At 39.3% G+C, this 26282-nt stretch overlaps 3 protein-coding genes across 3 annotated transcripts; 1 reads left to right on the top strand and 2 right to left on the bottom strand.

Moving 5' to 3' along the window:
• Window positions 1-1027: 1027 nt before the first annotated feature.
• Window positions 1028-13571, bottom strand: txndc11 (thioredoxin domain containing 11). The gene is made up of 13 exons (XM_008437335.3): window positions 13146-13571; window positions 10289-10385; window positions 10023-10142; window positions 9310-9407; window positions 8646-8775; window positions 8414-8507; window positions 7188-7300; window positions 6881-7084; window positions 5360-6059; window positions 4742-4932; window positions 4270-4382; window positions 4093-4173; window positions 1028-3221 (listed from the first exon to the last, which is right to left on the bottom strand). Exons 1-13 carry the CDS (start codon window positions 13268-13270, stop codon window positions 2714-2716), a joined length of 2574 nt encoding a protein of 857 aa, XP_008435557.2. The 5' UTR covers window positions 13271-13571; the 3' UTR covers window positions 1028-2713.
• A 1889-nt stretch (window positions 13572-15460) lies between these two features.
• LOC103481721 (bifunctional apoptosis regulator) lies at window positions 15461-22741 on the bottom strand. The gene is made up of 10 exons (XM_008437469.3): window positions 22575-22741; window positions 22252-22450; window positions 20479-20778; window positions 19859-19957; window positions 19418-19511; window positions 18020-18192; window positions 17682-17826; window positions 17334-17513; window positions 16625-16821; window positions 15461-15729 (listed from the first exon to the last, which is right to left on the bottom strand). Exons 3-10 carry the CDS (start codon window positions 20769-20771, stop codon window positions 15537-15539), a joined length of 1374 nt encoding a protein of 457 aa, XP_008435691.1. The 5' UTR covers window positions 20772-20778; window positions 22252-22450; window positions 22575-22741; the 3' UTR covers window positions 15461-15536.
• A 1530-nt stretch (window positions 22742-24271) lies between these two features.
• LOC103481791 (lipopolysaccharide-induced tumor necrosis factor-alpha factor homolog) lies at window positions 24272-26190 on the top strand. Its single transcript, XM_008437585.3, has 4 exons — window positions 24272-24372; window positions 24676-24704; window positions 24798-24930; window positions 25873-26190. The coding sequence occupies exons 2-4, from the start codon at window positions 24680-24682 to the stop codon at window positions 25979-25981; spliced, it is 267 nt and encodes an 88-aa protein (XP_008435807.2). The 5' UTR covers window positions 24272-24372; window positions 24676-24679; the 3' UTR covers window positions 25982-26190.
• Window positions 26191-26282: the final 92 nt, after the last annotated feature.

Here is a 26282-nt window from a genome sequence, read left to right as displayed (position 1 = left end):
CACTTAATGAATTGGGTTCCTGAAATAAACAAACGTTTCAGTAACATGTACAGCATTTGTATCTCTGAATTTACAATAAATTGTAGCAGAGATTATCTGATTTCACCACTAGAGGGGGCTGTGGTCCTTCAACTACCAATTCCAGCTTTGCTTCACACCAGAACTGGGCTGCATTGTCTCAAAGAAAATGTCTCACTAAACTGGTTCGTTTCAGTTATGGTTGCCTTTCACGTGACCCAGAGGCATCTGACCTCTGTAAAAGGTCACAGTGAGGTTTTCAGCAGAAGCGACGTTCAGTACAACCCACTGCAGGGTGACCTCTGAGCCCTCAGTAGGAGGTCCAGAGGGGTTTAAACTGATTGACACACTTTCTGGAGGTTCTGGAGATAACGAAACAATATAGCATGAAATCAAGGATAGCATGATTCCATAATAACGCTTTCATCGTAGGAGAAAACAGGCCTGCTGCTTATCTATCAGAAGCCTGTGAAATTAAATGATTCAATTCAATTTGTCCAAGAAAAAAAAAACTCACCACAGCCCAAAATATAGAAGCCACTCAGAGAGTTCAGCAAAGAAATAATCAGAAATACACAACAGGATAACATTTTGACCTTCTGTATCAAACAAAGATAATCTATTAACATCACCCACAAATAAGGCCAGAGTGGAAATGTCATTAAGTTTAGGCTCACTCTGTTTCTGACAGGCTTGTGACTCTTAGAAAAGACAGAAGCAGCTTTATTTGGTCTGGAATTAGCAGTGCATGTTCCTGCTGACCCATATTAGACGAGGAGGCATCTAATTCTTTCTCCGGGCACAAAAAAGTCCAGGAAAACCGTTTATGCTGTACTCATCCTGACAAAACACCTGCAAAGGTAAAATACTTTTTCACAAATGTGGATTATTTCTTTAAATAAATCTGTACCAGATAACGTTTAATTTGTAGTCTTCTGACAGACAAACAGGTCAGGAATGAGGATTGTCTTTAGTGATGCCCGATCAAAAATGAAGCACAAACAGCAGAGCAAGAAAGACCGAGACGTTTAATCAGTAAAAACCGGTGCAATATTTTCACATGTAAACAACTGCAGCATCTCATTCTGAATACCTGAATAGTTACATAGAAATATCTTAGTGAGTCAAAGATTTCTGTAAAAATAAATCAGTGTAGCAAACCCATCATTACAACTACCATTCAAATTAAATTATTAAAAAAAAAGAAAAGATAGGTAGGATGAGACAAGGAATTTCTCTCCTCTGGTAAATACAGCAACGCTTTGCTCATAATCTGTGGATTTTAAGAAAACACACTTGATTGTGTAAGAAACATGGAAGCATCGAATTAATGCAAAAAAAAAAAAAAAGCTGGAAAATTTGTAGAAAAATAAAGTTTTTATATTATTAATTATATTTAGGTTGCAATTCCTCATGAAAAAGTTAAAAAGTTCACACTTCAACACAAACTGAAGTAAAAGATGATTTTACATTTGACACTTGGACAGCAGATGAGTTCACACAGCAGAGGTGGAAAACAAAAGGCCCTTCATTAATCTCACAGATCATTCCTCCATCAGCAAGACTAAAGAAAAGTCCTCCACGACTGAACCATGACAGCTCCTCTAATCCTTTTAATAGAAATTAACAGTCTTTGTTTATAACATGGCTTTTATTGTGAAAGGTGAAAGGAAGCAACTGGAATTCATCCCAGTTGGACTGGTTTTATCGGAGCCAACAAGCTGGTTCTTTCCCATCTCAGCCAAACCTTTGATGTCCATTTCCATACATGTAGTTATTGTTGGGTACTAGTGTTTAGCTTTAATGCCATCATTAAAGCTGCAGTGTGTAACTTTGATAAAAAAAAAATATATATATATATATATATATAACATTTGTTAAAATTGTCACCACGTTGTAATATAAAAGACAGATAATTTGCTATTGCTGTGTAGTAAAAAAAAGCTGTGTTCCCCGTTCAAAAACAACCAATCAGAACCAGGTGTTAGCGATGTCAATCAATCCTGTGTACATGCTGCTAAATAGCTGGAAAAACTTCACACCCTTTATCTTCCATCATCAGTGGCAACACCAACAAGCCTTCACATTCACAACTGGCTCTGTTGTCATCACAATCCTACATGAGCGTGATTGACAGCGCCAAGACACTCCTCCAAGCTCTGATTGGTTGTTTCTGACTGAGTGGTGTATTTTTACAATTAGTATTGGAGACACCAGAGTAGATCAGTTTTTCCTGATTTTCTGAGGTTTTATGTCTCAAACTAAATTCATGAAATGGTGAAAGTTTTAACAAATGTGCAAACAAAAGACATTTGTTTTTGTTTTAAATAAAAGTTACCTACTACCGCTTTAAATTGTACAGGAATCAAAAATGACAGATTTGGCTGAGAACAATTCATCAGAAATAAACTGGTGTTTCCACGAGTGGCTGAATTCAAAGCACTTTGTAAAACTTGTCCTGCTCCTCACATCATGTTTCCATCTTTTCCTCTTTTCTTTTTAAAGAGTCCAGGTTAATCTCAGTGTTAACAACATACCAATAACCTTTTTTTAAGTTTAGGTTAAACATGACATCCTGTTTGTAGAAGCGTACATTCCTCTTCTTTCTGCACTTTTTTAAAGTCTAATCACAGCTTTTACTCCCTCCGCCTTCAGTCTGTCCTTCATGTTCTCTTCCTGAGTCGCAGCTCTGTCATCAGGAAGCTCTGCGGCCGTCTTCCTGTCCCGCCTCCTCTCCGTCCGCCTCGGCCTGCTCGTCGGCCTCCGTCTGGTCCCTCAGCGCCCTCAGCAGGACTTTGAGCAGCACGTTCTCGTTCAGCAGGGTCTCCGAGGCGTCCGCCAGCTCCTGCAGACGCTTCAGCGCCTCGGCCAGCTGCCGGCTCTTCTCCTGCATCTGCCTCTCCAGGCTCTGCTCGATGCCGCGGATGTCGAACTTCAGCTGGCGGTTCTCGCGCCACAGTTGTGCAAGCTGTTGCGAGAGCCGCTGGCGGGCGTGGTGCAGGGCCTGGACTTCGTGCTGGAGGGCCAGGAACTCTGCGTGGAGGACGGCGCTGGAGCTGGAGCCGGACCCGGAGGCGGATCCTGGCACGGCGGCGGATGACCCGTTGGCCTGACGCAGAGAGTCGGAGTGCTGCATGATGAAGCGGAGGAGGTTTGGCAAGGTGATGGGAAGGTCGGTGGGATATTTCATACTGAGGTGCTTCCTAATAGAGAAATAGAAAGCTAGTTAACGACCACTCTGTTGGAGACAAGGGGTCACTTTACATTTTACTTTACATTTTCATTTAAGTAATTTTATTTATTTTCCTCCCATCTTTCCTAAAACATGCCACAGATAGAGAGATTGACTAATGCTAAATCACAAATTTTCTGTTCAAGGGGCAGAATTATGTAAAATCAACTTTTTTGAGCTTTATATTATGTTATTCCCTCATCAAAAACACACCTGGAATGTTGTTTAGACTCTTTCATGCATGTTTGACAAATCCTTTAATCTCCCGTGGCAACCATTCAGCTGTACAAAATGCCTGGGAGGCCTTAGCTCCGCCTTCAAGACGCAGCTCCACTTGAGAACTACAGATTCCAAGCTTCCGCTTCACAAAGTGCCCCTTTCATAACCCACCACTCAGCTCCTTCAGACTAGCCAGGAGCAATTAGCAAACAGCTGGTGGGACTGAACATCTGCTGAGCTCATTATAGGAGCTACTGCTCAGTAAAAACATTGTTAAAGGGCTAATAGAGGAGCCATGTTGTGATGACTTCCTGAAGGTGGAGTTTCATAAATAGGAGTTTTTAAAAAGGCAGACACACAATTTGAAGATGTTAAATTACAAAGTAAAATTTTTCTTAAGTCATATTTAATACATGCAGCAGTTTATACCAACTTAACTTGATATTGTTACTTCATTCTGCTGTAAAATGGCACTTTGTGGTTGGAAAACACATCATACCATCCTTTTGATTATTAAAACACAGATTTACTACCAGAAACAAAAGGTCACAACTCTCCCACTCTGAAAGGGACAACCTGCATTCAGCAGAAATTAAATATTGTTGTTTATTTTAGACCCTCACCTGTGTCTGGGGAACAGCAGGATGGAAGGGACGTGATCCACCATGAACTCCCACGGAAGGTCGTTACGAGCCACATTCACCCTGGACACAGAACAGGGAGCTTACAGTGTTTTCATTTCCACGTGGAACGAGCCTCTGACAGCAGCGCTGACAGGGAAACGGTCAGAGAAAGGGCACCTGGCCACCGTGATGGTGTGGTTCCCCTGCAGCAGTCGGGCCAGCTGGATGAGGACGTGGTTGAGAACGGAGCAGAAGCCGCACCAGTGAGTGTAGTAGAACAGCAACACATCCTGCAAGGACAAGCTCACATCACCACATTTACAAAAAAAAAAAACCTTGATCTTTATTTGTTTATTTAACGTCTCAGTTGTTTCTTCGAGAGTTGCCATTTTTTTTAAATTTCTTGCTTTATTCTTGCATTTCCAGGACAAAGTTTTTGAAACTGACTTGTTTCCATCAAGCAAATTTATTTTCAAAATGTCAAATTGTGCAATTATATAGAAAAAGGAAATGCAGCTAATGATCCAACTTCTCTCCCTTGATATTTTGATTTAAGTTTAGAGCAAAAAATAATATTCCACTGTGCGGATGGCTCAAGTTCCATAACAAAAAATTATTCCAGGCAATCTGAGTATTTAATTTTTTAAACCTTTTGATGGTCCATGATGGAAGACACGAAAGAGGAAGTGGTCAACTCGGTGATGAGGCGGCGCTGCTTCTGGTGCTGTTCCTCCAAAGGATCGGCTCCGCCTCCACCTCCGCCCTCCTTCCTGTCATCCTCTCCGACCAAATGTCTCTGCAGATGGCTGTGCGGTGAGCTGAAGTTCCTGATGAACGTCTCTTCGGTGTGACAAAATAATTACACATTGGGTCTTATTAAAAACACAAAATAAAAAGACAACAAATTACTGTTTATTTTTCAGCAGTTATGAGGCGAAACCTGAAAATGCTGCTCCACAAATGACTCAACAGGCTGTTGCTAGGCTACCATAAAGTGAGTTAGCCTTGCTAAGCTAGCTGTGAGAGATTGAGCAGCTAAAGTCTTTCCTTGGCCTACATCCCCCAGAACTGGATGTGTTCTCTATTGATATTGATCACCTGTCTAATCACGATATACATCGCTATTGATTTATTGCGCAGCCCTGAAAAAGAGAATAACTGAGCCTCTTCAAGGCACTTCTTCATCGCTTTTGCTTTTTGTTTTGTTAAAACTCCACCTGACCCGTTTTTAAGACATCAAAAAGCTACAGCCAACAATCAGCCTTACCTAGAGACTCTGTCAGCGTGGCGTCTGGGTTGTGCTGAAGAACGTAATGAACCTCGTATTTCAGGTTGACGATGGCCACAAACGACCAGTCCCGGTTGCCGTCGCCCTCTGTGGAAGCCCCTTTGTGAACAGAAGAGTTTTTTTGGCTCGACGCTCCAAGCCGCTCTGCCAGAGGCCAGTTGAGGCCAATGTCCAGCACATAAAACCTGAGAGTCCTGTTAGTCCGACAATGGAGCCCCGTGATGCCGTCGTTCTCCTCCTCCTGGATGGGAGCAGAGGATGGAGGGACAGACAGAGGAGGAGGAAGTCCTGGCTCTTCTTTGGCTTGTGATTCATTAAGCTGAGGTTCTACTGTTTTACAGCAGGCACTGAACTGAGTAAAGGGACTGTAGCTGCTCACGTAGTGGCTGCAGCCCTGTGAGGTCGCGCTTTTCATGGATATGGGAGAGGGTGGCTGGTGAAGGCAGCAGTGGTTCAGATAAGTCCCGAATCGGTCTCCTTCTCGCGAAGCGGAGGGAAACGAGCAGCGAGCTGAGGAGACGGGGAGGCTCGGCCCGGACAGCCTGAGGCAGACCTCGCACGCGCTGGTTCTGGACTCCGGAACGGAAACGGATCGGCAGCACAGCGAGGTGTAGAAGGGGAGACGGTCGTCTACGCTGGAACGCTCGCAGGAATGATAACGTACAGCAATGTCTGCAAACTGAAATACAAAAAGAAAGAAGAAGTTAATCATGAACTGAATCGTGATAAAATCACAATTATTTATGGTGGTGTGTTTTTCAAGAGCAGTATCGGTGTTGTGGAGGTACGAATGCTCTGCCACTCTGTTGCAACCATTCAGTAACCTAAAAAAAGTAGTAATTTGTACACCCCTTTCAAATTTTGATGATTCTGAAATTATCCATAATCATTGAAATATACAGCATTTTCATAACATAACATCTGAAGATGACAGTTACTTGATTAGGATATAAAATGTCACTGTCTGGCTGGAAAACGCGCATTATGTCCCGGCCCTTTAATTAACAACCCTAACTACTTGTTTCTACATGGAGGGGAAAACGTAGAGAAAAAATTAACAAAAAACAAAACAAACATCCTAAATTAACTGCAATATTGTTTAGAAACCAAGAACATAATTCTTTGAAAACCAGTCAAAACTGATCCATGGTTTAAAATACACTAGAATGTCTCTATCACAGCTGTCTTTGAAAGAGACGAGGTTAAAACTTGAAACCAAAAAATCTAATCAGAAGGTAACCAACAGTGAATCCTGTATAACACAGGTGATACAGAATGGTAAATGGACTGAAATCATATAGGATGTTTCATTAGTCATAGCAACCACTCAAAGCACTTCACACAAGGGTCACATTCACCCACACACAAACATGAAGCTGGAATTAAACCAACAAGTTTTAGACTGCTAGGTGACTACCCACTGCATCTAGTCTGGGAAACCGTTTCACTGCAGAAAGCATGCCAACTCCTACTGAATTCATTTGCTGCATGAGTGTTCACCTGCTGCAGTATGGCACTTGGCTCAGACTGCAGGGGGTCATGAGGCATAAACAGAAGCAGTGCAGGGCCTTTCGTCAACTCGTCCTCCAGCAGGCGGGACTTCGTCCCCGGAGGCACCAGCCACTGGACGACCGTCTCGTAGTGCTCAAACACCCACTTACAGACGGCCTCCGATGTGAAGTTTAGCTTCTTTCTTGGAAAAATCTGGGTGGGAAAACATACCCCCAGTGTGAACAACTGTGAACATGATCAACATTCAATGTTTGTGTTTCAAACAAGATTCTGCTGGCCCAGTGACGCTGCCTACCAAAGAAGAGTTGAATCTTCTGTGCAGGTAAACCGTTTCATCCTCTCCGAGTGAGACGGCCTCTGCCACGTGTTTGCTGGTCACAACTCCAAACCGCACAACACCATGGAAATCTGCACAGAGTAAAACCGCTAAAGCCACAGTCTGCAACTTTTACAAAACGTTTTTTTTTTTATTTTTATTTTTTACATATTTGTTAAAATTATTACTATGTAACATGAGACAGATAATCTGTGAGGAGAAAAAAAAGCTTCGCTGTCTTTTCTCTAAATTCCTGCTGCCATCTGACCCAACACAGAGCTAAATCAGAAACAACCAATCAGAGCCAGGAGGAGGGGATTAGCGCTGTCAATGACCCTCATGTACGCGCCCGCTCAAGTCCTCCTGTTTTCTCGTTCACCACAAAGGAGCCCGTCATGAATGCTAAGTAGTTAGCATGACCACCAATGATGGCGGTTCTGTAATGGTGAGTTGTTTTTCCACCATTAACACACTGAGCAGCACATACCCTAGAATGACTGAGAGCGCCAAGACACTCCTCAAGGCTCTGATTGGTTATTTTTGACTTAAATTTGTTGAAAACGTCAATTGAACAAGTTAATTTATCTAACACAGGTAAATTCACAAAGTGATGTTTTTACAGCTACTTTTTCCAGGCACTGCTGAACAAATACACTTGATTTACTGCTCGTCAACTGAAGAAACTCTGGAGCATACAAGTGTTTAACATAATGAGGAGGTGCAAAGACATGACTAATGACCAAGTTATTTATTCACATAGGAAGAGTTAGAGGGCTTCTTCTAAACTATCTGAGAAAGTCAGAAGTAGAATAAAAAGACAGGTGCTTATATTCCCAGGCGTAAAGGACTCGGCAAATCCCTCCCAAAGTCAGGCTGTACAATGCAGAGTCGCTAGAGGTCTGTTAATATGCTAAATGTTAGCATTCAAGGACCAACTTCAATTAGAGGGAATCAACAAAAAACAGTTTGTAAATGACTGTAGAAACAGTGGTTTTGTCATGAGCCTCCAATAACCGCAATAATGTTTTGTTATTGATAAAGACATTCAGTTTGTAAAACAGTTGATAAATTATTGCTTCTGAAGGTGGCCCACCCAGCTCTGAAGCTTTCACTTTACTGTGTTGACAATCATTTAAACTTTGCTTTTTCCTTGTGACTGTACAGAAAATGTCTACGAAATGTGATATTGATCGTAAAACCTTTACCTCTCCTTAGGGTCTGCAGGGCAGAGGACAGGTAGGTGACGTACCCTGGAGGCTGTGGAGAGGAATTGAACTGGAAGAAACCCACCACACCAGACTGCCAAAACACAAGACACAGCCGGTTAGAGAACAGGAGCCAATGTACAACTGGACAAACAGAAGATTTATTACAATAGTCAACAGCATTGCTGAAGCTCCCATGTTTGCAGAGACTAAACCTATAGCCATAGGATACCTCATGCTTGGTCAGGAAGTTTTTGAGGTGCGCTCTGGTCGGGAGGTAAGTCAGTGGTGTGATGACTCTGAGGGTGAAACTTTCAATATATGGAGCCACAAACGGTCCTCTGTACTCGATTGGCCCAAACCTGCAGCAACAGAAGCAACACATGAACAACTCACAGGTACAATTTGGACAGTTAAATAAAATATACCTTATTGGTCATTTATTTCTATTGCCAAGGACGGAGTGTCCAAAGTGTTCCTAGCCTACAATTAAAGAGCTTGGCTTGGCTTTTTGAAAACGAATACAATTAAAATCTTCCTAAAATGGGAAACACAAACTAATGACATGCTTCGCTTACAAACAGGCGCTCCGACCATTAAACGTGGCTAATTAAAGGAAGAAGTTTTGGAGAAAGACTGTCCCATATCCTGTTCTAGTTAAAGAAAATTCACACAAAAAATATTTTGACAAAAAAAATAAAAAAATAGAATTAGGCCATAATTGTTTTTGTCTAATGATGTTTCAAACATCTTTGTTTCATCAAAATATCAAGTACTTAGTTAATTGACATACATAAAAATAATGCAATAAAAGTTGTTTAGATAAAAAATGTTTAAGTCATTCGCTCTCATCACTAGTTTGTGTTTTCACATCCCAAACCAGGGTTCTTCCTTACTTTCTGTAGAACAGATAGATGATGGGGTAGTGATAGAAACGTTTCTGCCTCCTGCATTTCCCTTGACTCCACCAGCAGTTAACAGCCACAAACTGCACCTGCAGCACAGAAACCAACAAACTGCACCAGAGAAACTAAACCAAATGAAGTTTTTGATGCAAATTTCTCCAGTCGTGCTGAAAGGACTCCTTCACTTGGTTCACCAAATGAAGGAGTCTGAATTTTTTTCTAATGCGCAGCCACTGCCAAACGTTTTGAGACTGGCAAATTTATATTCTTTACAAACTTTACTGCTTTTCTTTTATGATGGCAAATTACACTGTGTCTAAGTTGCTATACAGGGTGATCAGGTCAAATTTAAAATGGCAATTATATATTTTCCAGGCATAAAGTAAAGGCACAATCAAGTAACTATGGTGCCTTCAGTTTTTATACAAACGATGCATGTATCGAATATGACTTCAAAAAAAAAATTGACTATGAAATTGGGCCTCTGTCTCCTTAAGAAACTCCTGCTCTTTCTGATACTCCGCCTTCATATTTTTTTAGATATATTGGTATATTTATATCTTTACAGATATATTTATCCCTGTAGATGCTGACAGTACATTATGACAGAAAGGGCCACAGCTTGAAGCTGCCCCTCCACTGGCTGTTTTAACAGCTGGTTCCTACTTAAACCCTCCTGCTTTCAGTGGTTTGTGCCTCCATACCTGTCTGGCCAGCTTCTTAGCAACCTGTGTCACTTCCTGTCGAGCAGCCATGGAGTGAGCACACCAGGGAGCATAGAAGAAAATAAAAGAGACCTCGGCCATGCTCTTGAGACGTTCCACCTGCAGAAAATAAGGCAGGAATTTATCTAAGGAATTTATCACGTGATGCTAGTCTCAAATCTAAACACGGAGCAGGATCCGATATATTTAATAAAGCGAGCCTTATTTTTGTGCTCCAGTCGCCACACGGCGTTACTGATCCTCACCTGGTCTAGCTGACCCAAGTAGAGGTCCACTACTGGGGCATCGGCAGAGAAGAACCGGACTGGAGGCCGCGCCGCCGCCACCACATCCTTAGCGCGGCTACACATGGAAATAATGAAAGGAGGAGTGTGAGGAATGATGATCAATAACTGGTTGTAGTTCTTTATTAGTAACACAGCAAATCTGCATAGGTCAGAATTGGTCAGTGGCACATAGCAACTGGGTTTAATTCAATATATAAATGTAAACATTGACCAGCAGAAAGTACACTGCGGGTTAATTTGTAGACTTTATTAAATTGAAAACAAAGTGCATAAATAATATGCTATTCATTGATGCATTTACAGACTAGAAAAAGTGAGGATTTTCAGTTTTTATGTCTTTAACATTAAAAAAAAATGAAAAAAATGGTTTTTCACCTGCAGTTCAACGTAAATTGTTTTTTAACGTTATGCTTGTAAAAGGATCTCAGCAATGTTAGCAAGTCACTCTCGTCTTTGGTATTGTAAAAAAAAACACAATTTAATACAAACATATTTTCTTTGGAAATCTTATTGCAACTAATCATCTGGCATTAATTACATTTCTTGCATTTTTTTGCTTCAATTTAAATATTTCTTTGTTCCATCATTAGTTATATGCAGCCACATAACATCACACGAAATATTGGTAATACAAGACCAAAAAACCCATCAGAGCACCCTTTCTTGAACACAACGAGTGAAGATTGGCCTCATTGTCATTATTATCATCATTATTAATAAGAATAATTACTTGACTTGTCTTATACTCAGGTCTTTCTTCTGGTAGCCGTGTGCGGTAATGTCTCCATCAAGATGTACAAGAACATGAAATTTGTAGATAAATGGTAACAAACTCAATGCAATTCTAGAAATGAAAGAGCACAGACCACCACGGTTTATGACACAACCCTTCAGGTCACTTCTACCACCTGAACCTTGCATTAGAGCCACGATAAGATATATATATATAGATTTATTTATTTTTTAAATTACGAGAATAAAGTGATAAAGTTACAATAGAGTTGCAATATTAGGACAATGAAGTCATAACTTCATGAGAGCCTCTCCACGAAAAATATTTAAAACATCAAAATGAGGAATGTTGAGCCTCTTGTGAAGTGACACGTTTGGTATAAGTTTTACACTTTTATAGAATTACCTAATCTTTTAACATATCAACATCAAATTATCATAGCAAGACTTTGAACAAAAAAAAAGAACCAAACAAATCCAGTTAGTTGAATCAGATCCTGATAACTATTGTAGAAAATATAAATAAATAAAAAATCTGAGATTGTATTTTTTTTAGCCGTGCTGCCCAGCCCAAGATGGAGCTAAAAGCTGGGAGACAGCAGTAAATCCAGAACTGTGTCTGGACAACCCTGTACTAGAGGAAACGTTGTTATTCTTTTTTTTTTAAATTATTATTATTTTGGCATTCTCTTTCTGAACATTTATCCTGTTATCTTTCACCATCAGACCAAGAAAAGCCTGACAACTTCGGCTCCCCATGTTCCAGTCGGTCAGTACGGCATCAACTGATCAGGAAATGACAGGAATTACTCCATACTGGGCTGGGAATACAAATATCTGTGCTGATTCACAAAGAAATGAATTATAGAGCACAGGTAAGCAATTATATGAGAACGTTCCAAGAGTTTTCTACGAATTCTGCAGACCTCAGGGTGGACTTTAGTTACAAGGTGTCCAATCTCACGGTTTGGATTCTGTCACCCCCAAGCCATGATAAACTAGCAGTGCTTGTGTCCATCTTAAGCAGTCAATGGGACAGAGGCAGAGTATACCACAGACAGGTCGCCAGTCCCTCTCACACACACACACACACACACACACACACACACACACACACACACACACACACACACACACAACTTAAAGATTTATCACAATATTTTTTGTGGCAATATTGTAGTAATAATAAAAGTGACTATAATAACCATTTCTTATTGCTGTTTTAGATTACTCTATAGCTGTGATTGCATGACACACCAATCATAGCCCCACAAAAACACAAATACTACTTTAGAAAACATTCCCAACTGGAATACACTTCTTTAGAACACTAGTCACAAAAAGTATTGTCTTTTTGTATCACTAAACTACACAGAGACCCTGCATATAATTATGTTTTCAGATGAATACACATTGATGCTCTCACTGAACAAACAGTGGAGAAAATAATCAAACTAATAATCCCGGTAGTTTTATTTCGGGAAGTAAACATGATTAGCTGGAATTTATTGTGACAACAATAAATCAGAATTGTTATAATACTAAGACATTTATCGCGATAAATGACAAAGATACGAATTTACACAGACAGAACACCAGAGTAGTACCCGGTGAGAAGTCGTTCATTCGAGAAGAGATTATGCAGAATGAACCTGATGGGGATTTGAACTCACGACCTCTTAACGCTTGTTTTTACCGGTCAGATTTTATCTTAAGTTACTGGTGTTTTAAAGCAGAATGAAAAAGAAACTGTCTTACAAAACAGCCAAAGCTTTAATATTCGGCTCTGCTCGAATCAGATGAATAACACAAACAAGGAATAATAATCCCAAACAAATGAAGTTATGAACAAAAGAACCAGAGACACCAGCTGTTTAAAATGGATAAACTCGATGGTTAATCCTTTTGTCTGTCAGCACACGTCAGATTAGCTGCAATAACACCGGATAATAGTAGCTCATTACAAGCAAACTGTATCACAACTCAGCTAAACAAAGACGTCCCTATCTCTGCTGTTCGGAGTTTGGGCTGAAATTAGCACAAAGCACAAACCTCCTCCACAGAAGCAGAAAGTTTCGAGTACCTGCATGTGAACTTGACCGCCAGTATAAGCAGGACGCTGAGCACGACGGCCCCGCAGAGAATGTCTGGTCTCCGGGCCATCAGTAACAGCACCTGCCGGAGAGACTGCCGCACCCGGCGCAGCATTACCGCCTCAGGTCTGCTCTCCGCACCATTTATACTCCCCGGATGCCGCTCAACGCGTTCATTTGCCTCCCAGGGTAGGAGGGTGACTGGTTCGACCAGGGACAGAGTGGAGCTGGATTGGACATTGGTGCTGTTAGTGTTTAAGGTATTCAAACACAGCCAGTCCAACCTTTCTTCCCCACGTAGACTTTTTACTTCCGCGACAAAGGCGTCAGGGAGAGTCTACAAAGCGCATTACGTTGGATAAAACGTGAAATACCCTGAAGGTTTTTTTTTATTACGGATTAAAAGCGACATCAAAACTCACGACAAAAAACGTCGAAGATATGTCGACCATTTTATGAACAAAATTATTTTTATCCCTTCTGCGTAAGCACGTTTGTGTATTTTTTGCGTAAAAGCTCGAATCTGTTTCTTTATGAAAGTCCCTTCAATGGTTTTGACGTCAGTGACGTTGCTGCTATGCTCGCTAAAATGTTTAACCACTAGGGGGCGGTGGTTTTAAAACCAGATTAAAATCAGCAATTTATGATATGGAATTTAACAGACAGTGGCAGTTTGAATTTTTTTAAAATCCACTCTTAATTTCTTTAGAAGCTTCATGTCTGAATGCTTCAGATTCAGATTTAACTGGTTTACCCAAACAAAAAATAAAGATCTATAAAAGAAGAGTAACTAAAAAATTTTATTTTTTTAACAGGAAAAGATTAAAAGAAATTGGACATGGCTCGGCATAATTTACTGTTTTACAGCAAATTCCTGCTTGACAGAATATACGGGGGAATTTTCCCCATACAAAAGATATGAAATCCTGCTTTCAGACTGAAAATGTATGCTTATGGCCGAGAAATTCCCTCATAAGAATAGTTAAAATTGCATTTGCCTTCAAAAGTTAATGGACTCAAACAAACAAGATATCTGAAAATAATCAGGTAGAGCAAAAATATAAAAGAAGGCAACTATACGAAAAACATAAACAAAGTTTACGGTCTTAAAGAAAAAAAATATGCGTCTGAAAATGATCCTGAAATGCTAAAAAATGGGGGGCAAAGACAGATGCCTTTAAAACAGGTTAGGAGTTAACTGGCCTAAATGCAGTAAATTATAAAAAAATAATGATACATATTATATAAGGGCTTGAGCTTTAAATATTTTTAATCAACCCTCTATTTTTCTTTACCTAACCTATTCTTGTGGGAGTGAAAATATCAAATGTTTGTATTCCTGGGATATTTTTCATAAGATCAGAAAAAAAACTGAAAACAATTGAATGCCTTAAAAAAAACTATTTTATTCATTCAAGAACATAAAAGAGCTCAGTCACAGTGTCAAATTTTAAGTGCAAATAAACATAGTAAAAAAAAAACAACTAAATTATTCAATTGGCTTGGTCCAACAGTAAAAAGAAATGGAAAGACACTGCAACAGCTTTTCTCTGAACCTCTGAACAATAAAAGATGTGCAACTGTATTTATCAGCAGTATAGGCAACTAAAAAAAGCATATTAAACATTTTAAAATATCAATTTCTATCAACATCTCAACAAATTTCAAGATTTTATCTTTAAATTCAGTGTTACACATCTTGCAGCAAAGCAATCTGTTAAAGAAGCCTTCAACGGATTGTTGAAAACTCTGAACAGAGCGAATGCTAAACTATAAACTGCAATAGTTAACACCACGTAATTTCACCAAATCTCATAATATGGAGTTTTGGAATAGATTTGTAGCAAGTGGACCAGAGTAACTCAAACTTCAAATAAAATATTTTGATCTTGATGAAGTAGCTGTGCATTTCCTCAATGATTAGAAGCTCGCCAACAAAAGCCTTTGACTACAGAAGTCAAAGAATCATAATGAAAAAAAAAATCTTGTTTTGAGTCCTCAATAGTGACCATCCAGCTAGTCATGCTCAACTCTTTAATACCATCAGTGTTCAGTCCTGACTTTCCTTCATGGTATTGTCACTGGGATCCGATAGGCATTGTGGTTTTTAATACACAGAAGACGTCCAGATATCGCAGCAGTGATCAGTCGTTTCTCCAAAAACGGCTTGGAGTCCCTCTTGTTCCAAACTGCAGAGACTAAAGACAGGAAGACAGAAAATCTTTCAAACTTCAGATAAGAAACACTTATCTGAAATTATGGATTAAAAAAAAAAAACCCAAAAAGAACCCTTCGGTCCTGCAACTTGGACTTCAGACGGGGCTTTATTTAGGTTGCTGTCAACTCTACAGCATAGCGTAGGCACTGACATATGCAGTCTGTTATCGGGCCCGTGTCTCAGGGTGCATCAGCTGCTGCACCACCAGGTCTATGTTAATGATGGGGCTGAAGTAGAGGGCCCAGTAAAAAAAGCAGTTGCACACAAACTGTGGGATAAAAGGCCACAGGAGGGCAAAGGCGAATCCCTGAGAGAGCATCTTCCACAGGTGGTTCCACATCTTCTGTGGCAGAGTCCTGCAAAAAAAAACAAAAAATGGTACAAATTAGCTAGAATGCTAGCATCATTTTTAAAGTAACTTTCTTTTCCTGGGCAGGTGGTTAGGCCCCCTTTGTTTTGAGCATGTTCTCTTTGGAACCTAAATCTGAAAAATAAAGTGACCAACCAAAGCACCAGTCCAGGTGTGTGTGAAAGCTAAATGAATGAAGAGCCACACAGCTGTGGGGAACTGCTACTATATCACATTAGGCAGACCCAACCAGCACTTTTCCCTTTTGTGCCAAAAGAAGAGAATTCATACAGATTCTCTTGTGCATCTCGACTTTCACCCAAGATTTACACTACACACTTCTCTGCTCTGCTGCGCAGCACATTTCACTGGCGGAGCAAAGTCGTTACTGATCAACCCTGATTTATGCTCCGTGCCATGCAAATCCAAACGTGATCCAAGAAGAAGCATGTGGGAAATGAGAAATTGTGCCATCAAGCCAACAATAAAAAGTATGGGCACACCAATTGCAGTTTTCTGGCCGATCACCAATCTTTTAAAAAGCTTAACCTGCCGATTCCGATTTTGGCCAATACCAATTTTTTTTGTCTGAAATGTTGCTCAATATAGCAAGAAAGTTGTGGTAATTATAAACATGCAGACATAACTTGGTGGGTCGGTCTCAGTCAAACCTCTCACCGGAGAGCAAAAAATTACACAGGTTGATTCTTAAGACTTTTGCCAAGCTAGATAAGATCTGTGGATAAGATTGGCTACATATGTAAAATCGGCCAATCACCAATCTCTCAAAATTAAGGAAACTGGCACCGATAAATAAAAAGGACAAGTGGTGTCATAAAACCAAAACTTTTCCATTCCATGGTAAGAACAAAGTGTCAAGGAGCAGACAGACAGAACAGTACCTGAATGGGGCTGCGGTCCAGAGCCTCCACAGAGAGAAAGCCTCCAGCATAGTGAGCAGCATGGCGTTGACGATGATGAAGCGGGACGTCCAGTAGTGGACCGCCAACCAGTCCCAGGCGAACTCTGCGATCAGCTGGTATGGAAGCATGAAGTACTTCACGAGAAACTCCCCCCACTGCTGCCAGCTGGGCTCCACCTAACACACACAGGGACATGGCAGAAGCTGACTACACAGGCAGTTTGACATCAATAAAACCTGTGGAACTAAGTGAATATTATTAAATATTTATTTTTTTCAATAACGTTTATCTTGCCCATGAGGAATGTGTGACCAGAGACACAATGTGTGTCAACTTCTGACTGACATTGTGTGACATTCAGACAACTTAAAACAGAGGATCAGTTCGTTTAATCCAAAACTACTCAGCAAACTAATGTTTTTATCTCAACAATACATCAGTTTTCTCCGTTCGCCTCAAACGCTGGGTCCAAAATTCCTAATTTCAAATTATAACCACATTTGTTTATGGTTTTCAGTTCAATCTCGTGTCAACAGAAAACAATAATGCATTATTTTAGGTTGATTTATATACAACATAGTATATCAATATTCACAGTGCTATCATTAAACAGTAGGGGTAAACAGACAAGCATCCGTTTACCAACTGCTTTTAAACTCATTACTTCTGACTGGATGAAGTGTGTTACCTGTGTGTGGAGGAATCTGCTCTCCACAGTGTTGTTGATGTGTGTGATGGCCGGACAGCAGGTGTGTAGGAAGGGCAGAAAGGTCTCAGAATAATCGAATAAATACAAATAAAAAATGGTGAGACGTGGGGAACGCTTCAGTGCGTACAGCAAGAACAGAGATTTTCCTGCATTGGCCGCCTGGAAGAGACCAAGAAAAGCAGCGAGAGGACAAGTTGTTCATGTTAATAACTGAAAACAACATCATCTCTACTACTGCAAGAAGCAATCTGCAATGTCATCAAATCTTTTTTTTCCTTTCCTTTTTTTTTTGCATGTAGCTGTATGTTGTTCAAACATGAAGCTTACTTTGTACTCCCAGAGGTTCTGCGGAGGTTTGACCCCCAGCGCTTTAACTCGCTCCAGTTCTGCTAAAACAGCACGTCTGTGTGTCTGGTTCTCCATGTTGAACGGCGGTTTTACCAGATCTTCATCTCCCAGCATCAAAAGTAACCTGAAACACAGGAATTAGCATCACAACGGTGAAAAAACTGACAGGAGACAACAAGCTGAAATCTTCTAATGCGCATTTATATCGAGTATTAGCTGCTGGGAGCAAACTGGGCCGTCTGGGTTTAAATGTGTCTGCGTTAAACTGTTACGACACTGAAATAAATAAAGAAAACCAATCAGTCCAATGTTTCTACCTTCCATTGACATTCTCCACCTGGAAAACTCTTCTGTAGTTCTCGGTCCACGGACCCAGCTGCTCCAGCCATGAACCGACCTCTTCTGGTGTCCAATTAGACACCGGCTTACTAATCAACAAGTCGTGCTGCTCCAATACTCCGCTGCCCCAGTGGTACACCAGCACCATCACCTGGACACAATAGGAAATTACAAAAACACTAGAATCACAACAGAAATATTTATTGTTCAACACAGGGGAATAAAAAGAATATGTAAGAAGCAAAGTGAAAGCAGAAAACAATACAGCCAGACTGTACACTAAGGGCAAATTTAAAACATAAGGAATTAATGCCGCAGTCATTAAACATAGCATGTTTAGATTGTCATTTTATTTTCTTCAGTATCATGTAAAGTAGTTTGAATTACCTTGTTGCTAAAAATGTGCAATACAAATAATCTCCATTATGAAAAAATGAAATAGTGTTTGTTATTGCATGTTTTAAATACAGTGTATGGTGGTGTGGTAAAGACTATTTTTTAAAATCTACACGTTGTGTTTTCTGATTTCATTAATATGCTTGCAGAAACAAACACAACAAATATAGCAGGTTCATAGACAGGACTAGAAAAAAATATTATGGATGCAATTATTTTTATGCAATTTCATATTGGATACCTTTAAGGACTAATCAGAGAAGCATAAAGTTTACAATGGCAAGGCAAAGTGTTTAGAAAAGTCATACAAATCTATTCAGTGCATCTGTACCTGGAATGTCATTACAGTTGCTTGATTAAAACAAACATAAGACTTGGTCAAGTGCTATTATTGATAGAGATGCACCACCGTTTGCAGGGAAAGTTCCCTTTCAATTACAAAACTAAAGACAGAAAAGAGCTGAAAACTGAAAAATAGAGGAAACAAAAGGAAACCTCAACTACCTAAAAATCTGCATACACATCAACACTGATCTGTCTCTACATAACCTGACTGAAGTCTGTCCTTGTGATGTCATCTATTTACAAGGACCTTTATTTGCATAATACTAGTGAATACTCAAATATACAAACAGTTTTACTGCCATGTGGCAAGGCACACAGTGACATTGCTCCCAGGTGCCACATGGACAAAACAAACATGTTCGTCTGTCAGCAAAATAAAAAAAAATAAAAAAAATTAACAGCTGATCCTTAGAGCGACTGCTGTGATAACATTCAAGTATTAGATGGAGCAGCATAGCTTACAAATGTCTAATGTAGTTAAATAGCATAACATGCATTTAAGAATTTAACGTTGTAAGTCAGTAGGAAATAAGATCATATTTATGCATAACAGCAAAATGTGAGAAAAACCCTCATGCTTTGCTTGTTGCCACCTTAAACACGCAAACAGGAAAGAGTTGACATGTTGTACTTACAGCCACACATGTCAGTGCAGTTAAGACTCCAGAGAAGAAGAAACCTGCTCCTTTGTGCTGCCTCGTCCTGCGTCTACCCAACTTGTCACCATACCTAAGGAAGATAAGCAAAAGCAAAAACGAAAGTTTTTTTTAATTACTATTTAAAACACAAAGCAATAATTGTCAAGCTAAGCCCCTAAATATTGTGAGGACTTAAAGTCTAAAATAAATTCCCAACAAACAGAAAATCTAATTTTTTAGGCACAGCTAGCACAAAATACTAGAATCCACCAAAACACATAAGTTGTACGTAATGCAACAAAAAGCAACAGTTCAAGAGTCAAAACAGTATAGATTATGTTATAGCTTCTTGAGAGTTAATTAACTTACAGACAAATCCTTTGGATACAAGAAAAAAAAAGAAAGACAGAGTTCTGTATGAGGAAAAACTAAAATGACCTCTGAAAAGCCAACAAGCTCCGGGAGACTTGGGAGTTTTCCTGGATCTCTGCTCTCCTCCTGTGTACAACCTCTCGGAAAATCTTTTCTATTGCATCCCTAAGTAGAGAAAGAGATAGTGAAACCGAGCACAAACAGGAAGATGCTTTTTTTTTAAACTGCAGTATTTTTTTTATAATATAAAATATATGTATAAACACCCTCAACAGTTATTGGCCTCCCTGGAAATGATGAGGAAAAACTATTCAAATAAATTAATTTTTAATGGCAGTAACACCAGCTGTGTTTCCATTACAAATGATGCAAAAAAAGAAAAAAAAAAAGAAAAAAAAACTGTCAAGAGCAAAAAAAATAAAACATTTGCAATTGCAGTGTTTCCATTGAATAAGAAACACTGTTACAAACGCATGAAAATAAGTGATTTTAAGTCATTAAAACACAAGCTGCGCCATCACCCTCCTACCACTCTGTCTTCTTCAACTTTTCCACCACTAGTATCATTGGGTTACTACGTGATGCGAAAGTATACAGACTCTCAGGTACCCCCAAAACATCACAAAAACAAAGCTTAAAGTGCCCCTATATCAAACAGAGCAAGCCTTGAGCTACTAAAAGCATACCTTAGCAGTATGTTGATCTTAGGAAAGCCTTCCCACATCTGCCGGCACTCTGGGCATTCGTTCTTGCGTGAAGACTCCCACCACAGGGCCAGGCAGTGGCGGCAGAAGTTGTGGCCGCAGGTCAAGGTGGTTGGGTTGACCAAGATGTCGTAGCAACAGTGACATGAGAACTCGTTCTCTGAGATGTTGCTCGTTCTGGGCTTTGACTGAAGAGATTCCAAAGCGAGAGGAGGCTCGTCCGCCAGCAGTTCCAGGCCTTCATCTGCTGGGTCCCACTCCATGTGGGGCAACATATCCAAACTGGAGAAAAGCAAGCACGTGATTGTGAAGGAAAGAATTTGCTGTAGAATGGAAACCTTATCACTGGAACTGTTATCTTTGTTACAAAGTTTTTTTCAAAAGTTGCTTTTTATTTTTTTTGTCTTTTAAAATACAACTACACACGCAGACTATTGAAACAGTCCTATGCTGTTGAAAGAGGAGGCACCATACAAAATTGACTTTAAAAAAGGTTTCATATCATGTTATAATTCCATTTATTTACCAAACATACTCCTGGAGTGTAGGGCTGGACGACATGGCTGAAAACGTCTCATGATATAAATGTTTCGCATCAGTCGATGTCGATAATTATCGGTGCACACAAACAACAGCATAGCTCCAAGAACGGTTGTGAACGGCATTATGGAGAGAGAGAATTTCTGTCTCTTTAAGACAGAAATTGTCTGCAAAGTCCAATTTTTTTTTTTACTTATTTTTTATATGTACAGCAATTTCAGTTTATGTCTGAAGTTGTTTTAAATAGTTACCTGATTGGCACTATGTTCCTAGAAAATATGTAATACAACCCAAATATTTCTACATTTATTATTTTTGTTCACCCAAGTAAAAATTGTATGGGGTCCCAAAATCTATTCAAACCACTTAAATGATTCACTGCATATTTTTTTTCCTAAACTCATTTGAGTCCAGTGTAAGCATCCATAGCCGTTAGACTATGGATGCATTTTATATGAAAGATCATAATACTTGGAATATATTAACCAACAGCTAATGCACAGCAAATGGTACTTTGCATACAAAGTACCATTCTAATTGTGTGATATCCACTGATATTTTTAAACAAACTTAAACTAAAAGGAAAATACCAAAAGACCTTATTTAAACTACAACTGAATTGAAATAAGTTTAAATGTAGCTCAAGTCCAAATAAAACTATTGAAGTCTTTAAGATAGACTAACCAGTTTGGAAAAGACAATAAAGTTCGACCTTTGTAAAATATACGAGAAAAAAACAGACTTGCGACTTTGTCACAGCAATTTATATGTACAGAAATTCGAGCTAATTGGTTCAGCTCTAATTTAAATGGAAAGTCTTTACAGTGAGGTTATGCACACTTAGCACACCTGTGGGGCAGAATAAACACCATCTGTTCGGAGTTCTATATTCAAAAAGAAAACAGTTTAAACAAAAATATTTACACTTTGTGACGTTAACTGTCACATCCACAACTGCACGTTAGCTAAATTCCTTAGCTAATAGTACTGCTAGTTGTAGCTAGCAAACAACTGATTGTGTACGAGGTAAATTAGTAATAACATTTTGTCGTGTCCCGCAAAACAACTCACAACAAATGATTATACACGAAAAAATGTCAAAATTAGCTGTCGTTTGGATACGTTAGTTAGCCTGTTTGTCATAACTTTAAAGAAGCTAACGGCGAAGCTAACGTGGTAACCTAACCCCTTACTACAGGAGTTAAGAAGACTAACCCTCTTCTTTCTCGGCTTGGGGTCGGTGATCAGCTGAAGGATGACATGACTGCCCGGCTAACTGTCCTGTGAGCTCCTGTAGTCAATGAAACTCAGCGTCCAGCCAGCACAGAGATATTTCTGCGAGAACAGCCGTCGCCATAGCTCCTGTTGCCGAGGAAAGCCTCCCCTTGCGTTCTTAGCGTCAAATGTGGAGCACCTGAAAAAGAAAAGTTCAGTTCCGTGCGTATCTTTTCCAAAGATAAAAGCTTGCGTCACATCTGATCTGATCTCTGGAGCTTTTAAAAAAGTTGCCTGAGATCAGATCAAAGTGCAGGTGTTACCGTAAGTGAAGCTCCTGGCCTGGAGTAACCTGTGACTACTTCCCTCGGTGATGATAATGAAAGTAACCTATTACCTTACACGTAGGCCCGCATAATGCAGGGGAGTGCTTACGGCTTGACGGTGCATGAAGTCAGTGTTTGCTTCTCTATGCCAGGTCTAGAGGTGCGTAATTATTGTTTGAGAGCTAAGTTAAAAAAAAAAAAAAAAAAGGTTGCTTCCTATTGCTTTTAGGAAAGTTGGACCGGAAATGTGCTGCTGTGTTTTCCTTCTTTTTGATAACCAGAATCAGCTGGTAGACTTTCATCACACAACATTGTAATGAAACTGCATTACCTTAAAACAGGGGTGTCCAAACTACGGCCCGCGGGCCAGTTTTTATTGGCCTGCAGTGCTACCACTTCTGGATGACAGAGGGAGGGACACCTCTAGAACAGAACCAGAAAGTGGCAACTAGATCTGATGTATAATTTCAAAATAAAAAGACTTTCAAAATGATAAGTTCTTACTTTTGTGTCCAAATATGTGTACAAAAGCCGTCAAGCCGTAAGCACTCGCACCTGTGTTTCTCAAAATCTCACGAAATACATACTCTTATTATTATTACTATTATTATTTTCGGTTTAATCCAATCATCTTATACGTACATACAAGTTTTTATGTGTTACACACATCTCTATCTATCTATCTTTCAAATGATCCTCCAGATCATTTGAAAGCTGTTTTGAGGAGCCCATGACTTTTCAGAGGAGATTCAAATAGGAGAACAACTTGGATTTGGCCACATTAAATACCTTTTCTCATGATTGGCTACACCTGGCTATGAAGTTCAAAGCTTAATGAGGTTACCAAACCAATTTTGTGCTTCAGTAAGTCAGTGAAAAGTAGTTAGGAGTATTCAAATCAATAAAATGATAAGGGTACCCAAATTTTTGCACCTGTCAAATTTTGTTTTAATGCATATTGCATATTTTCTGTTAGTACAATAAACCTCATTTCAATACTGAAATATTACTGTGTCCATCAATTATTAGATATATCAAACTGAAATAGCTGTTGCAAACACCCAAATATCTAGAAATAAAAATGATTAAGATTAATAGGGGTGCCCAAACTTTTTCATATGACTGTATGTGACTCCTCAAAGCTATTACCTCAAATGTAGAAATTTTGTATATTTGCATTTTTAAATGAATGTTGAGTTAGTTATAAAGGGATTTTTCACAAGGATGAGTAATTTTTACTTTGTATAGGTTTTAACTGTTATGTCCATTTTAGCTATGTTTAATTTGACAAATGTTTGCTGTAGCTAAATGTTATCAACTGCTGCCAACTGCTCATTGGGAGCTATTGCTTTGTAATTTGTTTAGGGTTATTTATTTATATTTTATTTAATGTATAGGGGCAGAAGCTGCTGGACCGATGTTAACCACCAACTTGATTTCCTCTATACATTAAAGTATAATAAATAACCCTAAAAATAAAAATCAAGGATCAAGCCGGTTAATGAAAGTTGTTTCTATAAGTGAATTTTTTTGCATCTCACAAAACACCAGTTGGCCATCATGTGCAAAAGTTTTACATGTTTTACAGCCAATAGATAATAAAAAAAAAAATCCATGCACATTTGAATGGAGATTAGTGAAGAAAACGTGTAAAAAAAAAAAAATGGAATTTTTAACATGTTCCTCCTGAGCGTCTTGTGATTCTAATAAAGAGGAGGCGAGGCGCAGCGCTGCAGAATGTCATCTCTGTGGGAAACCCGGCCACTCTCAAGCCAAAAGTCAACCAACACAGACTGTAAGTAGTAGATCAGATTCATATTTTATAATATTGTAAGATGTCCCCATCACTTAGATTTCAGGGCTCTGTTTATTTGCAAAAACAACTTTGGATATGAACACATGAATGCTGACGATTCAACAAATGCCACTGTTTATGAGACTGATTTCACTGAAATGAGACCGATTTCATTTGAAAGTGTTTTAAAATGAGATATGGTTTTTCTCTTTATTCAGTTTTATGACATTTGTTAAATCTCGTTTTTGTATTGCTTTTCAATATTTACCGTTTGGTGTGGCTAATAGTGTTCACATTATACAGGAACATGTCAAACCCAGAAGTGGCTGTTGGTGAGTAAGTTCATTTTCTGAGAGATCCTAAAAGATGTCTCATTGTTTTTTTATTCACACCATCATGTCCTTAAAATGGCTTTTTGTATACAGCGACTGTCGGCCCTTTACGAGAGAATCCAGCTCAGATTATGTGCCCAAAGTGCCATCGGACTGTCGTCTCTGAGGTGAAATATTCCTCTGGATTACTCACCTACCTTTTCTGTGGAGGACTCTTCCTCTGTGGGTAAGGGGAACTCTACTGTAGTTTTGGTTGGTGGGAGGTGGGACTTGAAGTATAAAATTGCTGAGAGACACAACTTGGGCATACTGATTGTTTAAGGAACTTTAATATTAGCAGCAATTATTTAATTGTAGTTTAGCTTTCCTGCAGTCTTAAGAGATAAGGTCAGTTTTTCACCTTGTGCGCAGTCAGGTGGGATCACACTGCCCCTGCGCACGCTTTTACTAGTATTTTTTGTGTGTGGTTCTGGAACTGGCGGTATGACGGAACAACCTCTATCCCTGTCCCCCTGTCTGGCCGTGACATTTGCCGCGCCCCTCCTGAGCATCACGCTAAAGCTGCAGGAAGATTAAATTAGTGTAAAATGATTCATTTTTCAGTGCTTCTCACAGAAGAAAAAAACAAAACACATTTTCCCAACATTTGTATCTTTTTAGTTTTCAAATTAACAATCTCAGCGCATATAAAAAGCCAAATTTCAAAATCATATATGTGTGTGTGTGTGTGTGTGTTGTTATTTTGTAAAAAACTTTGAATAAAAAAAAAAAAAGAATGTTTCCAAATTACAGATTTTCATATGTACATCCTTATTCCATGAGGAGCCATTAACATTTTTTACAATTATTTTTCTATACAAGCAACACATTGAAAAATCCACAGGAGCACATCCAAGGCCACATTTTCCTTCGGAGATTTATATGTTGATACCTAGTTGTTATTTTATAGGATTTTTCATATTTGTTTTAGAAATTAATAATCGATGCTAATTTGAATGTCACTTCTGCAGCTCCAGAGGATTTACAGGTTTACAGATTGTTAAAAATAAAATGATTAAAAGTTTCTGGGCCTGGATATAAAATCAGCGGGTTTAAATATCCGTGTCAGGTGGTGATTGTGAATTTTCTGTGAGTCGGAGGTTCTGAATGCGTCCACTTTCTCCTCCAGGTTTGTGTTCGGATGCTGCCTCATCCCGTTCTGCGTGGACAGACTGAAAGATGCCAAGCACACCTGTCCCACCTGCAAGACCGTCCTGGGAGTTTACAGACGCTTATAGCCGCCGCAGCTCTACGTTGGCGGCTCATTGATGCGTCATCTAATCCTAAATGAAACTAATCTGCAACAACTTTTTTTTTCTTTCTAATCAACAGAGAATTTTAGATGGTGTTAAATGCTTGTCCTTTTTTTATTCTTATCTGAGCAACAATTAATGTGATAGCTACAAATGTTCACTCTTTCGACCGCAAGTAAACCGGGCGCAATGAACGGTTTTCTGCATTCATTCATTTATCAATCACAGAATGAACCATTGAGTTGTGTGTCGTTGAGGACAGTGTGATGTGGTTTAGTCACCTTGA

This window comes from Poecilia reticulata, chromosome 1 (genome assembly GCF_904066995.2).
Source record: "Poecilia reticulata chromosome 1, P_reticulata-male-v2, whole genome shotgun sequence".
Lineage (NCBI taxonomy): Eukaryota > Metazoa > Chordata > Actinopteri > Cyprinodontiformes > Poeciliidae > Poecilia > Poecilia reticulata.
The sequence above is the reverse complement of the archived record's forward strand: the minus strand, read 5'-3'. Positions and strand labels throughout refer to the sequence as shown.